Here is a 13,878-nt window from a genome sequence, read left to right as displayed (position 1 = left end):
TAAAAGAGATATTACAGAATTTATACCAAGTCATCTTCAAAATCTAACCTGAAAGTGGACTGTAGATACTGCACCAACCACCTTGTTCCCTTGCATGGCTCTGTAGACATATTTTCCTTTAAAAAATGTTTTTCTCTCCTTTTTTAATGTCTGGAAGACCCAGACAACAACAGATGAAATCAGTTAGGTAACTATAAACTGGCCCAACAGCTGAGCTGTTACATGAAGAGTGCTGTCAAGTGGATAAAGCAAACAAATGGGGATATCAGACTTTCTTCCTCTTCAAAGATTCTGCACTATATTCATGGTAGGTATGGAACAATTAATGGGAATACACAAAAGCTTTTTCAAAGCAGTTCTCTTAAACAGTTGTAAAACCAATGTCCATGTACAGATGTAAAAACTCTATAGCTGTAAACAATGTTGTTTTGCATTTTCCTTCTACTCCAGAGCAGAATCATGTAGGAATATAAAAGGACTCACATGCTAACAGAAAAGGAAACTCATTAGGCAGTTTGTATTATACATACCTGGACACGAGCCTCTGTGAGCTTGGCTCTTTGTGCAAGTTCTTCCCTGGTGTAAATGTCAGGGTAGTGTGTCCTCTCAAAAGCTCTTTCCAGCTCTTCCAGTTGTTCTGCTGTGAAGGTTGTCCTGCTGCGACGCTGCTTTCTTTTTAGAGGCAAGTCTGGTTCAGAATCAATGTCAGAGCCTTCATCAGACTGAGGTGCTGATGCTCAAAAAAGAAAGAAAAAAAAAAGGCAAAATTAGCTTTAGTTAAGGAGAAAAAATGGCAGAATGTTGAATCAATCAATGACATCCTTTCATATGGAGGCTGTCTTGGACCAAAGCCCCCTCACAAACCCCAAGTGAGAACTTGAGAAAAGTCAGCAAGAAACAAACCACGTACAGCATGACCATGACCCAGGAAGGGGATACCAACTCTTGCGATCAGCAGTTTGTAGAGAAATCAATATGGAAACTCTTTCTGGATTTCACAGACATGCAGATAGTGAGATCACAGACAGGGCCAGACAGATCCCAGCAGCATTGCTTGTTTCCCCTGGCCATCAAGTGAACTCGAGCTACAGCTGAACCCAGAGCAGTAACTGTGAAGGCAGCAGAACCTCTTCCAGTACCCAACCACACTCACTTTCTCCAGTAAATGGTAATGAACCAAAAAAGTAGACTTTCAAAGCCAGTCTTCACTTGCACCAGCTGCTGTCCAGGCAACCAGCATTCCTTCTTGCCTGAGTCTTCAAGGGAAACCACCTAAAGAGGGCAGACACTCCCCAGCGACGCTGAAACTGCTTGTTCAATGGAAATACAAGAATTGCTGCTACTATTTCAACAATGCCAAAGAAATTATTGATATAGACATTGATTTAATATAATCCTTTTAATGTAATTTATTTGGAAGCAAACTGTTTCTCAAGCTCCAGCTAAAACCCCCCACCAGGTTAATTTCTAGCTATCTTACATTTCCAATTTCACTCAAGCTGTTTCAGCTAATAAATACAGCTAATCTGTTTACTTAGAGCATGAGAAACACAGTGCTTTTTCAGACAATTTCTGCACACCAAGAAAAAAAAATAAAAAAGAACAATTACTGCTAGACCAGTGGCTCTTTTGTGAAAGGTGTCTTCATTTTCCAGACAGCATCAATATCTTGGACCCAGCAAACACAGACATAAAGAGAAACTCCTGTGGATCTCTGCATCAATATACTGAACAAACATCAACTCCCAGAGTCTCTTACTTGCAGTGAAGCTTTGTCCCAAGTAAGACTGCACTAAGAGGTTCTCATTCTTGAGAATATTGTTCTCTAGAACAAAGGGGAATCCAGCACAAACAGCCTATCCTAAACAGTTCAAGTTCAGTTCTTATTAAACAGGCAATCTAGAGTATCCCAAAATTAACCTTATACATTGTCTGAATTAGTGACAAATCCCAAATCTTCTCAGCTAGGGCGCCAAGTGACACCTGCTTTCCTCAGCAACTGCCAAGTTACAGCCCTACAGGATGGCTCCACACTGTCATTCAAGAGCAAAAAGAAATATAGGCTATTTTAAATAGAGTTTCCCAATGTCACTCTCAGATACAAATCACCCACCTCAAGCAGAACAGCTCTTACTGCCCAGCTAGGCTGGAGGAGAGCACAGCAGCCACACTGCCAGGGTCACACTGGCTACCACTCTTCCCTCACCTGGTGTGGTGAGGTCTGAAACAGAGCTCAGAAATGTCCCTTTTGGAGACAACTTCCCTGACAAAAGCTGCCTTTAATTGTGTACAATGAGTTAAAAGAAAAGGAAGTCAAACCCCAAGATGTCAGGAAATTTTCAATGCACTTACAGACTCCACTATGCTCTTACAGACTCATGTATGAGTACAGCTTCTTCACACATCTATGTATATGCCTATAAAAAGCTGGCTTAAACTGTGCAATTTAAAGGGGATGTTTACTGCTAAATTCCTGAACGGAACTCCCTCCCAACTGAGTGGGAAGTATCAGGAGACATATCATAATCTTTTTTAAAATGTTTTATAAAAACTTAGCAAAATGTTGACGTTTCCCTATGCTCTCATTCCTTTCTGCAAAAGAACATGGAACTAAAAACCCTGACTTTGTTTCATTTTCACTTTATATTTCATTAAGCAGTATATAAAAGGAACAAAGGTAAACCAATAAAAAAACCAACTCTATAGTATCTAAGAGTCCAGAACAGTATGTATAATCAAAGGCAAGAATTTAAAGAGGAAGTAATAAAATTAAAGCAGGGAGAAAATGTATATCACATGAATTTATTTTCATATCTATCTGCTTTTATTGGCATTAACTTTTGCCAGGCCTAGTTGATATGTGCAGCTTTATTGAAAACATTGGTTTCTTTTGTCTTATTTGTCCTGTGATATGAAAGTCAGACAAATGTATTCTCAAAGGATATGTATGTACTACAAAGAGTACTGGTTTTATTTCTTACAAAGTATTCTTAAATATCACTATCATCAAGGAAGCCTTTATTCTTTTTTTTTTTTTTTTCTTATTAAAATACCATGATTAGACTTTTGTATAGGTGAGAAGGGTCAGAGTACTGGCTGAGCACAAAAATTGGATACACCTCAGCCTTTAGACAAACAATATATATTTTTTATATATATAGTCAAAGTGCATTGCCCTCTCTAAGCACTATCTCACTAACAGGTCTGCTGATTTCCATGACATACAAAGATATTATTCAGCACTGGCAAAGCTGGTGAGATTTTAGCTGGGTTATTTCTACATCCATCACCTCCACAGACACAAAACATATATCACATGCATATCACTAAGCTTTAAATGTGTCAATGCTCCTAATTTTCCAAGCCCTCAAGTCATAAATATAAGGAGAATCACTGCCATGGGAGATTGCCTGGCTGGGCTCCTTGGGATCACCAGAACCCCTCTTATTATACAGCTCAAAATGGGAGAGGCAGTAATTAAAGAAGGAATTACAGAATTAAAGATAAATTATTTGTCTTTTAACTGCTCATGACCTATCTGGTGGCCTAAGGAATTGCTGCATGCTGATTCTCACCACAAATGCAAAGCCCCACTGCCCAATGTCACAGGCATTCGGTCACCTGGAGTTCTGCAACCATTCCTTTTCCAAACACTGTAAATAGACACATGGGGCAAAAACCGAACAACAAAATGACACACAAGAGGTCATTCTGTGGACTGTTCTTCCTCCCAGCAAGACATTTCATTTGAATAATTAAATAACAATAACATGACAACCATTTAAAGCCCATGCATTAGGGCTGCAACACAGTGCACCTGACAGAGGCAAGCAGAGGGGTTATCATGGAGAGGTGATCATCCTGCGACCTGTGTGAGCAGAACTTCTCTGGCAGCTCTTTATTCACTGTAACATTTTTTAATAACATATTACACAGGCTCTTCCTCCTAGTGTAACCACCAGAATTAATTCTGTCTAGCTTGGATCTCACTAAAATAAGGCCAAGGAAAGAAAAAATAAAAATAGCAAAGGCCAGGGAGGGTTTTGGTAGCAGTTTATTAGCTAGCTACCCACCACACATCCATCTTCTCAGTTCTTTTTTTAAGCAAGATTAATTTCACAGAGTTTCCCCCTTGCGCCACTGCCGCCCTGGGGCTCACTGGGGTGCTCACTGTGCCAGCCTGGGGCTCACTGGGGTGTTCATTCTGCCAGCCTGGGGCTCACTGTGCCAGCCTGGGCTCACTGGGGTGCTCACTGTGCCCTGGGGCTCACTGGGGTGTTCATTCTGCTGGCCTGGGGCTCACTGGGGTGCTCACTGTGCCCTGGGGCTCACTGGGGTGTTCATTCTGCTGGCCTGGGGCTCACTGGGGTGTTCATTCTGCCAGCCTGGGGCTCACTGGGGTGTTCATTCTGCTGGCCTGGGGCTCACTGGGGTGTTCATTCTGCCAGCCTGGGGCTCACTGGGGTGTTCATTCTGCTGGCCTGGGGCTCACTGGGGTGCTCACTGTGCCAGCCCTGGGGCTCACTGGGGTGTTCATTCTGCCAGCCTGGGGCTCACTGTGCCAGCCTGGGCTCACTGGGGTGCTCACTGTGCCCTGGGGCTCACTGGGGTGTTCATTCTGCTGGCCTGGGGCTCACTGGGGTGCTCACTGTGCCCTGGGGCTCACTGGGGTGCTCACTGTGCCAGCCTGGGGCTCACTGGGGTGTTCATTCTGCTGGCCTGGGGCTCACTGGGGTGCTCACTGTGCCCTGGGGCTCACTGGGGTGTTCATTCTGCTGGCCTGGGGCTCACTGGGGTGTTCATTCTGCCAGCCTGGGGCTCACTGGGGTGTTCATTCTGCTGGCCTGGGGCTCACTGGGGTGTTCATTCTGCCAGCCTGGGGCTCACTGGGGTGTTCATTCTGCTGGCCTGGGGCTCACTGGGGTGCTCACTGTGCCAGCCCTGGGGCTCACTGGGGTGCTCACTGTGCCAGCCTGGGGCTCACTGGGGTGCTCACTGTGCCAGCCTGGGGCTCACTGGGGTGCTCACTGTGCCCTGGGGCTCACTGGGGTGCTCACTGTGCCAGCCTGGGGCTCACTGGGGTGCTCACTGTGCCAGCCTGGGGCTCACTGGGGTGCTCACTGTGCCAGCCTGGGGCTCACTGGGGTGCTCACTGTGCCAGCCTGGGGCTCACCATGGCCGCGGTGGCTGCCGGCGCCCATCTGATCCCCACAGCCATCCAGGCCGAGGCGAGGCGAGGCGAGTGACCTCCTCGTGTTTGCTCGGGTGCAGGCAAGGGGAGTGCAGCAGGGCCGCCACCCCCACACAAACCCACAGCAAATGACAAATGACACTTTCTCTTTGTGATCTTTGGGATTTTTGTTGACTTATTTGGAGGCTTTTGTTGGGTCCTAAGAAATGGCCTGTGGCTGAGGCCTATTGGGCCGATTTCCACGCTCCATCTGTGGTATCCATCAGCGGGGCCTTTGCCCGCATTCAGGGCTCTGACACCTGCCTGGCAGGATGCGGGAGGCACAAAGGCGGCTGCCGTGGAGGCGGGGGCGGTGGGCCGGGGGGCTGGGGAGGGCAGCCGGGTGAAGGGGATGCACAGCAGGGGTTAATCCAGCTCCCCCTCCCCAAACCTCCGCACCTGGAGGCGTCCCTCCAACACTGCCTCCTCCAGCAGAGGTGAGGGGCTCAAACGCAGCCCTCCTCACACTGAGGGGGAATTAAGGAGGAAAGGGAGGGAGGGCGGCGGAACTGCCCCAGGATGGGGGTGTCAGAGGCACCCGAGGCGCTCCCCAAACACACGTCTGGTGCTGGCTCTCTGTGATGGCCAGGAGCAGCAGTAGGTGGCCAGTAGGGCATTCCTGCCTGGATCCTTGTTTGTGTTGGGGTAGGCTTTCAGCAGCTGGCTTTTAACAGTCGACAAGATAGAAACGCACCAAGCACCCTTTTCTTCCTCAAAATAAAGTCCACAGGAAGATAAAACGGCATCCTTGTTTCGTGCTAACAGCCCCTCTCTTTCCTTTCCTCTCAGCAGTCCTGTTCAGCGGCAGGCTCTTATATCCATACAAAATAATAAAGACTCTAGAGCACCTCTCTCCCTCCCAGCACATCAGCTCTTCATTTTTCTGTGTTTGCCTGGGGAAACATGACGCCAGGCTCCCCCCTCTCCTCCTCCTCCTCCCGAAACCTCACTGTCACAGCAAGGAGCCATTAAAAAGAAAATACGCCCTGCCAGGTCTGTGCTAATCAAACCAGGACAAATAAACTCTGACACTCAACAACTCCCCGAGTGCCTGCAGCCCGGGGAGGAGACTACAGATTAGTTATGAATATGGCAGGCAGCAGGGGACAAGCTCAGGGGTCCCGAGTCACCCCACAGCCACCTGTGAGCTCTTTAGACGCCGCAACTAAAGCTGTGTTTATCTAAGATAAAACATGCTTCAAGGAACAGAAGAGCACCCCTAAAGTTTAGGTTCTCCCCCCAAAGTACTTTTGGGCAAGGTTACTGATACTCAGAGCTGCAATTTACCCGATTCAACGTTCATTTTCTGTGCTTCAACATCCGTGAGGTAAGAGGACAGAAAGGAGATTTGGACACCCAAAGTTTCACCCTATTAAGTCACAGCCCAAAACTTGTTATCAATTGGACTCCTTTTCTTTGAAAAGAAAAGCAAAATCAGATTTCAAGAAACAAAGAATGAAACAAGCAGCCACAAAAGATTTCTCAAATGGGTTTATGATAAAACATGCTAATGCTGCTACATGCTTCTTTTTTCCTATTAAAAATGAAAGTTTGGGAATCAGCAAATATATAAAGAAATTCTCAACCTTGCTAGAAAGCAGCAGAGTACCTGATACAATGTGAAATACCCACAAGTAATAGAATTGCTTTTAACCAGTTCTACTGGCATTTTGACTATGATATATCAAAGAAGGAGAAATGAAACCAAAAAGAAAGCCTCTGTTCTAGACAGCAATATCGCTCATCTAACAAGGATTAAGTCACACTTCAATTACTCCTTTGAAAACTGCTGCTATTTGTAAAGGGCATACTTACAAAAAAATTGTAAATGACTTTAACTCCACAGGCACTTTAAAAAAAGTCTGCAGTGAGAGAATGAGAGAAATGTTGAGAAAATATGTTGCTACTTAAGTAAACTCGTTAATAAGAGCAATTTATCCGCTGCTGGAATTGGAAAAGAGCAAGCCCATATCCTGTGAGCTCTAAGCTGGAAAGTCAGCACAGAAAGGAAACAACCACCACAGCAATGATAAAAGTGATCTTCTTGAGAAAAATGAATGGTATTTTTATTTTGTTTGCGCGATTCACATAGAGAAATGCGCTTTGTACGGCAAAGTGAAAAGGAAAACAGTAGCTGCAGTAAAAGGAAAAGGCCAACAGTGACTTTTATTTACAATTACCAAGAGACAGGCTATTATTGACCATATGTGCCACAATCGCCCTCCTTATCATGGGTTGGCCATCATGTCCACTGGGAGCTGTTAATGAACTGGGTAATTGAGCTGCTGACATGTGTTACCAAAACAAAACAATAGGAAGAAGAGACAAATGAACATTTTATTTGCCAATCAGAGTAGGTTCCGCTTTTCAGAGAACTGTGCCTAAGTAAGTGGCTGAATACATAAAACAGTGCATTGAAGGCAAGCAGATGCATGCACAATAATGGTTAACTGACAGCCTATGGCCCATCTGTGCTTAACATTTTGTTAAAGAAATTACTTGACTTGCTAAAGAGACAAATCATACAGCTGCCCCAAGTGCTGCATTATAAGAGATAAATCATTAGCTAAACTGTTTCATGCTTAAAATGACAATGCATATTAACAGTTATGCAGGGACATTTTGTCAGCACAGCTTGATGCAGTTATAAGTGACAAAAAATGTGACAGCTCATAGCTATTCAATGATTTCAACTTAGAAGAGAATGACAACACTGTGAAAACAATTTCACCGCATAAACAATAGACAATTCACAGGCTCTTCTTTTTTAAAAATATTTTTTTTGCAATGATGAAATAATATGGAAAAGAAAAAAATGCAGTGTCTAACTGTTCTGCACCATTAATCTGCTAGCATGTACTTCATTCAGAATCACAGAGCATCAAAAAGGAACACATTCCATTTTAAATATCAAAGACTGCATCGCCAGCACTAAGAATAAATGGCTAATTCTCAACTGTGCATGAAAGGATAAAGAATTTCTAGAGTGAAAGGAAGGGAAAAGGAAACTGCAAACACAACTACAAAAATCTCTTCTTATTCCCCCACCTCCTTTGCCAAAAGGAGATTTGCTTTGTTGATACAAGTAACGCTAAAGTACTTACCAGCTTTGCATGCGGGTCTGATCCCAACTTTCACTGCTGTAAATTTGCACTGGGGGATTACTATTATTGTCATTGTGATAATTATTCTCATTATCATTATTGACATTATTAATTCTTATTACTTACATTGAAAACTAAATATAAAGGAACTGTAGTTAGTGCTTAGATCCTGTGGTCCAGGAGCTACACAAACGTATGTGCATTATAAAAAAAAAAAAAAAAAAAAAAAAAAAGCCAAATAAATACTGTGATTTGGTAAAAGTCATGTAGCCTGTGGGAGGTTTCCCTGTGTTTTCAGAAGTGGTATTTATATAAGAGTTAGCTCAGGTTTAATGACTAAATAAAATTTAAGTTGCTACAGTTTTTCCCACGAAGCCAAGACATCCTCTCTGACTGTGCAGAGTTTCCATTCACTAGCCTCAAAAGACTGCTCTGCTATTTGTACACGAGCAAAGCTGGATCCACGCAAGCTTTGCCCCTTGCTCAGTCTGTCTGTCCCTCCTTTCCCAGCAGACCCAGGCAGAGCGCAGCGAGCGGGAGCGGCGCTGCGCTGAGCCGGGCGCGGCACCGAGCGCACAGCCCGACCGTGCCCGGGCCGGGAGCCGCCCGGGCCGGCCCTCCGAGCACAGCCCGGCCGCCTCGAGCAGCTCTGCAAAAGCGGCAAGACGAGGCAAAAGCACAGCTCGTTGTTTCTCTCCGGGAGCTCACGAGTGCCCACGTCTGGGGATTTTTCCAGCCCTTCCCACAGGGAGCATCCCTGGTAACGCTGAGAACACGAGTACTGTATTTAAGTATTGTGGCATCTTGTCTGTTTGCTTACAAAATACTAGTTTTTCCATTTCAAGGAAAAACTTCCAGAGGATTAAATAACTTTGTCTCCTAAATTAAAAAAAAAAAAAAAAAAAGTGAAGGAGTGAAGGAAACTAAGGAAACTAAATACACAATTTCAAACGAGGTTTTCTCCCAAGAAACGTTAGGAATTTTAGGTGATATTTTAATATAAGACAGAGAGACTTAGGAGGAAAGTGAGAGCTCTCTTGTAGAAATCCCAGAACATATTAAGAAAGGATTGGCGTCATGTTTTCAAGCCAGTATGAGCTGATGGAAGAGCTGATTGATAACCAATTAAGACTGAAAACACTGAGTACCCTGGGAGATGGAATTTGTCAGCTGAGAAATTAAATAAAGCAAATGAAGGAGTCTCTGGATAAATAATGAGACTGTATTAATGAGTTAAAGAGCTGCAAATAATTGAGTTGTCAGCAATCTCTCAATTGTGTAAGGCAGTGTGGATTTTTCAGAAAAAAAAATCTATAAATTATATTTGCCTCAATCCTTTGCAACAACACCATGCAAACAGAACTCCTAAAGTTATATGAGTTGCTCAAACTACTGAGGACACCAAGATAGAAAAGGCTTACAAGCATTTCTCAACATCAGCTCTGTATTTCTTCACTGATTCCACTTGTAGTAGTGCTAACTTTTGAAGAAAACAGAAACTATACAGATAGCTAAAGTTAAAAAAAAAATTTAGAATGTTTTCATAAACTTCCTATTTGTCTAACTAGCATCTGAATTAATAACATTCTTGATTCCAAAAAAAAAAAAAAACACTAGCAGAGCAAGCTGTTGTAGATAGCTTCATCTCCATGACATGATTACACTCCTCAAAGTCTCAATGGGAAATCAAGTTTATCATCTCTTCTTAAATCCACAGCTGCAACCAGACCACCCCTCAAGCCACTTTTACCCACTACAGAGGTACACTGAGTTATATGACCATCTCTATTTATTGCTTTCAGGACTAGGAATAGCCAAAATATTTCCAGACTTTTTTTTCCTTAAATAGAATATTGGATTTTGTCATTGAATACAACTCCGTTTCCTCTAGAAATTACTTAACTTTGCAGGAGACTTTTGTGAAAGAAAACTAAAAGTATGGACTTTTTTTCCTCCACTTTTCAGATTACAGTCAATAAAAATAGCTTATCTTTTTCATCAAATATTTTTCCTATGATTGATTTTTGAAGACACTACCTACTCCTGCCAAATACTTCTTTTCCAGCCAAAGCTGTTAGTAGCTCTAGGTCACTTCCATCACAACTACATAAGAATTGGGGTGCTGACCTCAAAATCCATCATCTTCTGTCATGAAATCTGGTCCTACTGGGAACTGAGCCCTCCAGTCCCACTGGTCAAAGACAGCCCCTGCCTTTATGGTTGTTGCAGTGTTTGGGATAAAAGGACCCTACAACAGGATAGCAGCAGGGTGCTCAGTACCTCTTTGTGTTATTTCCTCTGGGGTTTCTCATTCCAGCCCCTACCTTGGGTGCCAGCATGGGGGGGTGCAGGACTCTGTGCCCAAGACTCACTGAAGCACACAATGCTCTTTCATTCATTACAGTGCCTATGATGCTGTTACAGTAATTACCTTGAGTCCATCTGAGAACTGGTCACCTGCAGATGCTCCTTGTTCCTCACCCTGTGAGGTTTGCACTCCCATGAGCTCCTGGCATCATCCTTTAATTACATTTCCTGGGGACTGTCTTCTACCAACCTCACAAAAGCTATTGGAGCTCACAGATGTCACTTGACCAGTGCACTGCCATAATACAGACGCTAAACAAACATGAGAAAATAAAGCACACACAAAGTGCTCTGAGGACATGGACCCTGGCTTGCTAATAATGAAGCAAGGTACACAGCTTGCTATCTATTCCAAAGAAACAGGAGGAGCTTAATTTCCAAAGAAAATTCACAATTTTTCAGTCCAACAAAAAAAAAAAAAAAAAAAAAAAAAAAAAACCAGAACAAAGCCCCGCACCAGCTGACCTCGGAGCAGTCAATGAAAGGGAGTGATGGGCTGTGCTGGGCTGCAGCCAGCCCCACAGCACCTTTATAGCATGGAAAATGTTCCAGCTGGGAGTCACTCTGCATCCAGCCTCAACACCACAGACATATGTAATTCCCTTACATTTGCTCTCATTTACTGCTTGTTGACAGATGCTGATAAATGTTCTTGAAAACCTGCAGGAAGGATGGTTGCTGGTGAATGTCTAATGGTAGAGATGTCAAAAATTATTTGACTAAATATACACATACTTAACATCACCAGCTTTGAAACCTCTACATATATTAACAAATTCATAAGTGTCTCTCTGAATTATTAGCAGTCTCAAAAACTGAAAAAATAACTCTGCACCAAATTTAGTGCAATAAACACACTGCCTTCTCTTAACTATTCACCATACACATACAGCCCAACTGCCAGTTTGCCTGTTGATGAGTCCTGTAGGCTTTGCTTGGACACTAACATCACAAAATATATTTTCACTCATTTCCTTTTTTTCCACTCCCACAGTGTACCCTACAACATAAGCATCCAGAATTTCAATGACTTAAAATGACATGCTTGTCTAAACTGAGAGCATTTAAGTGATATATAAGGTACAAAATCACACATACAACTCATTTGCTCCTTGCCATTCCCAAAGAAAGAGATTCTGAAGAATCCAGTTCTACATTCCCAGTATTAAACGCAAGTCACATTGTGGCAGTGATCTTTGGATCCAGCCTCTAGATTCAGATGTAGCCCTCACCCACCCTCAGGCATCAGGAATGTCCACACTCAGAAGACACAAGGTTTTTACTTTAGTTCTTTTTACCCAAATGGGGAACCCAATGAAAGTTCCTGTGGGCTTTTTTGGAGCATGAAGAGGAGCTCACTTTTAGATGATCTCCCACACACTGAAAATCAATGGTTTCATTAAAACTGATAGTTTCACCCTCTAGAAATAGGGCAAATTCTCAAAGATAACAGTGAAAGTTGCCCCAAATCAGATTTGCAATGTTTAAAATTGGGGGGGGGGGGGGGGGGGGAATTGCCAAAATGCGAAGAGATGAATCCAGAAAAGTTAAAATGCCTAGTTTCTTAGTTACAGTCTTTCATCTCTGTAAAATCAGCTATCTTAAATTGTTAAGCTGTAGGGTTAATTGATAGCATCTATTTAAAGGTTCTTTCTGTTTCCCCAGAGGTCCTCAACATTCAGCAGCAAGCAGGAGAAGATCTGGGAGAAGCTTTATGCCAGCTATAAAAATCCTGGCTCCTGCTTCATCTTGCCTTCCAGTGCTCTGGCACTACTCAGAGTTCTTTTTTGCTTCCGCTTGTACTCAGCTAAGAGCACCACAGCCTGCAAACACTCTTGTATGCACTGCTGGGTACCCAGGAGCATCACAAGTGAGAGTCCTAATAGCTTAATCACAAAACATGCAACAAGAGAGCTTTCTTAGGTGGGAATAAAAGTAGTCCTCGTTGTTTCTAATTTCTCTTGAAAACATCATATTATAGCACATTCAAAACCAAGAGGGCTTCTCAAAAGTAGACTCCCCAGAGTGCTTGGCATTTTCCTGCCACCATATGAAAACATAACAGGTCCTAAAATGGAATCTTGAGTATCTCATCTTGTAAATCCAGACTGAAAGAGAAATACCACCATGATGAATACTGGAAGAACACCAACCACTAACACACAGCCTGCCTTCCCTGCCTATGCAAACAAGCAGCACATATTTTGCTGGGCTTTACTAGGAAGCTTAGAAAAGACAAGCATTCAAACCCAACTGAATTTCTGCAAAAATCATGCTCTTTCTTTTTATTTGACAGCAAATTTTTAAAATGCTAATTTTTTTCTTCAATTCATACCCTATGGATTGTGAGATGTGATTCTCTGCCTGCTTTAGGTCAAACCCTGCTGAGAGCCACATCAAAGTGGTTAATACAGATTAGGAAGTCAAAACTTGGCCTGCAACCCAGGCAGACAGAGCTCGATGGAGGGGTCTGACAGATGCCCCAGATGCGTCCAGGGGGAGGCTGCCAGAGTGAACTCTGCACAATAGCAGAGAGACAGAAAAGAATAAAAGCTGCACACTGCCAGCCAGCCTCCTGTGTCCGCAAAGGAAAACCGGGATCAACGGAGAAACCAGCTCTTGGCAGCCTTTCTAAGTGGCTTCCTTTCTATTGTTAGACAAGCAGGACAGGGAGATCCAGGGTCCCAGCTTTAATCCTGCCCAAGGGGACCACAAACCACAGAAACAAATGCAAGAAGGCTAACCTGTGAGGGTAGTGGACTTTTTGCCTTCATCTACTGCTGGCCAAGTAATCAGTGTTCCTCTGTGCCTGGTAGCATATAAATGTGCCTTTGGGCTCACAGCAGAAGCCTAGAACATTTGTTGTCTCAATAGACATCAAGTGGGACAGGAATTCTAGAGTGGCTTTGCTACAGTGACAGCTCGCCATCATCTGCTGCAGTTTTTGGGTACCAGTGAGCTGAAACCACTGCTCATCATAGAGCTCAATAGCCTCCATCTCCACTTAAAAGTCTAAAAATGTCTGTGCACCTTCACGTGCTTACATCATTAGGCCCTTTTCACAGAGAAATCCCAACATCTGTGTTGGTACAGCTCCCACCACAGTGGCAGTCCACGAGCAGGGTTCCTGTTTACCATAGAAATACAAATAACAACAAGTGGCTGAGTGACAGATGG

General features: G+C 43.5%; 1 protein-coding gene across 6 annotated transcripts in view; it reads right to left on the bottom strand.

Moving 5' to 3' along the window:
* Nucleotides 1-13,878, bottom strand: part of PAX3 (paired box 3) — a 79,082-nt gene that overhangs the window by 24,074 nt on the left and 41,130 nt on the right. For 4 of the 6 annotated variants that reach the window (XM_053951468.1, XM_053951472.1, XM_053951467.1 and 1 more), the window contains one exon: nt 531-736. In XM_053951468.1, the coding sequence (XP_053807443.1) occupies nt 531-736 (206 nt within the window). The remainder of the gene's footprint in view (nt 1-530; nt 737-13,878) is intronic. The other 2 variants (XM_053951470.1, XM_053951471.1) reach the window with 1 other exon arrangement.

Source organism: Vidua chalybeata, chromosome 10 (assembly GCF_026979565.1).
Source record: "Vidua chalybeata isolate OUT-0048 chromosome 10, bVidCha1 merged haplotype, whole genome shotgun sequence".
Taxonomy (NCBI): Eukaryota; Metazoa; Chordata; class Aves; order Passeriformes; family Viduidae; genus Vidua; species Vidua chalybeata.
This window is presented reverse-complemented; position numbering and strand designations above follow the sequence as displayed.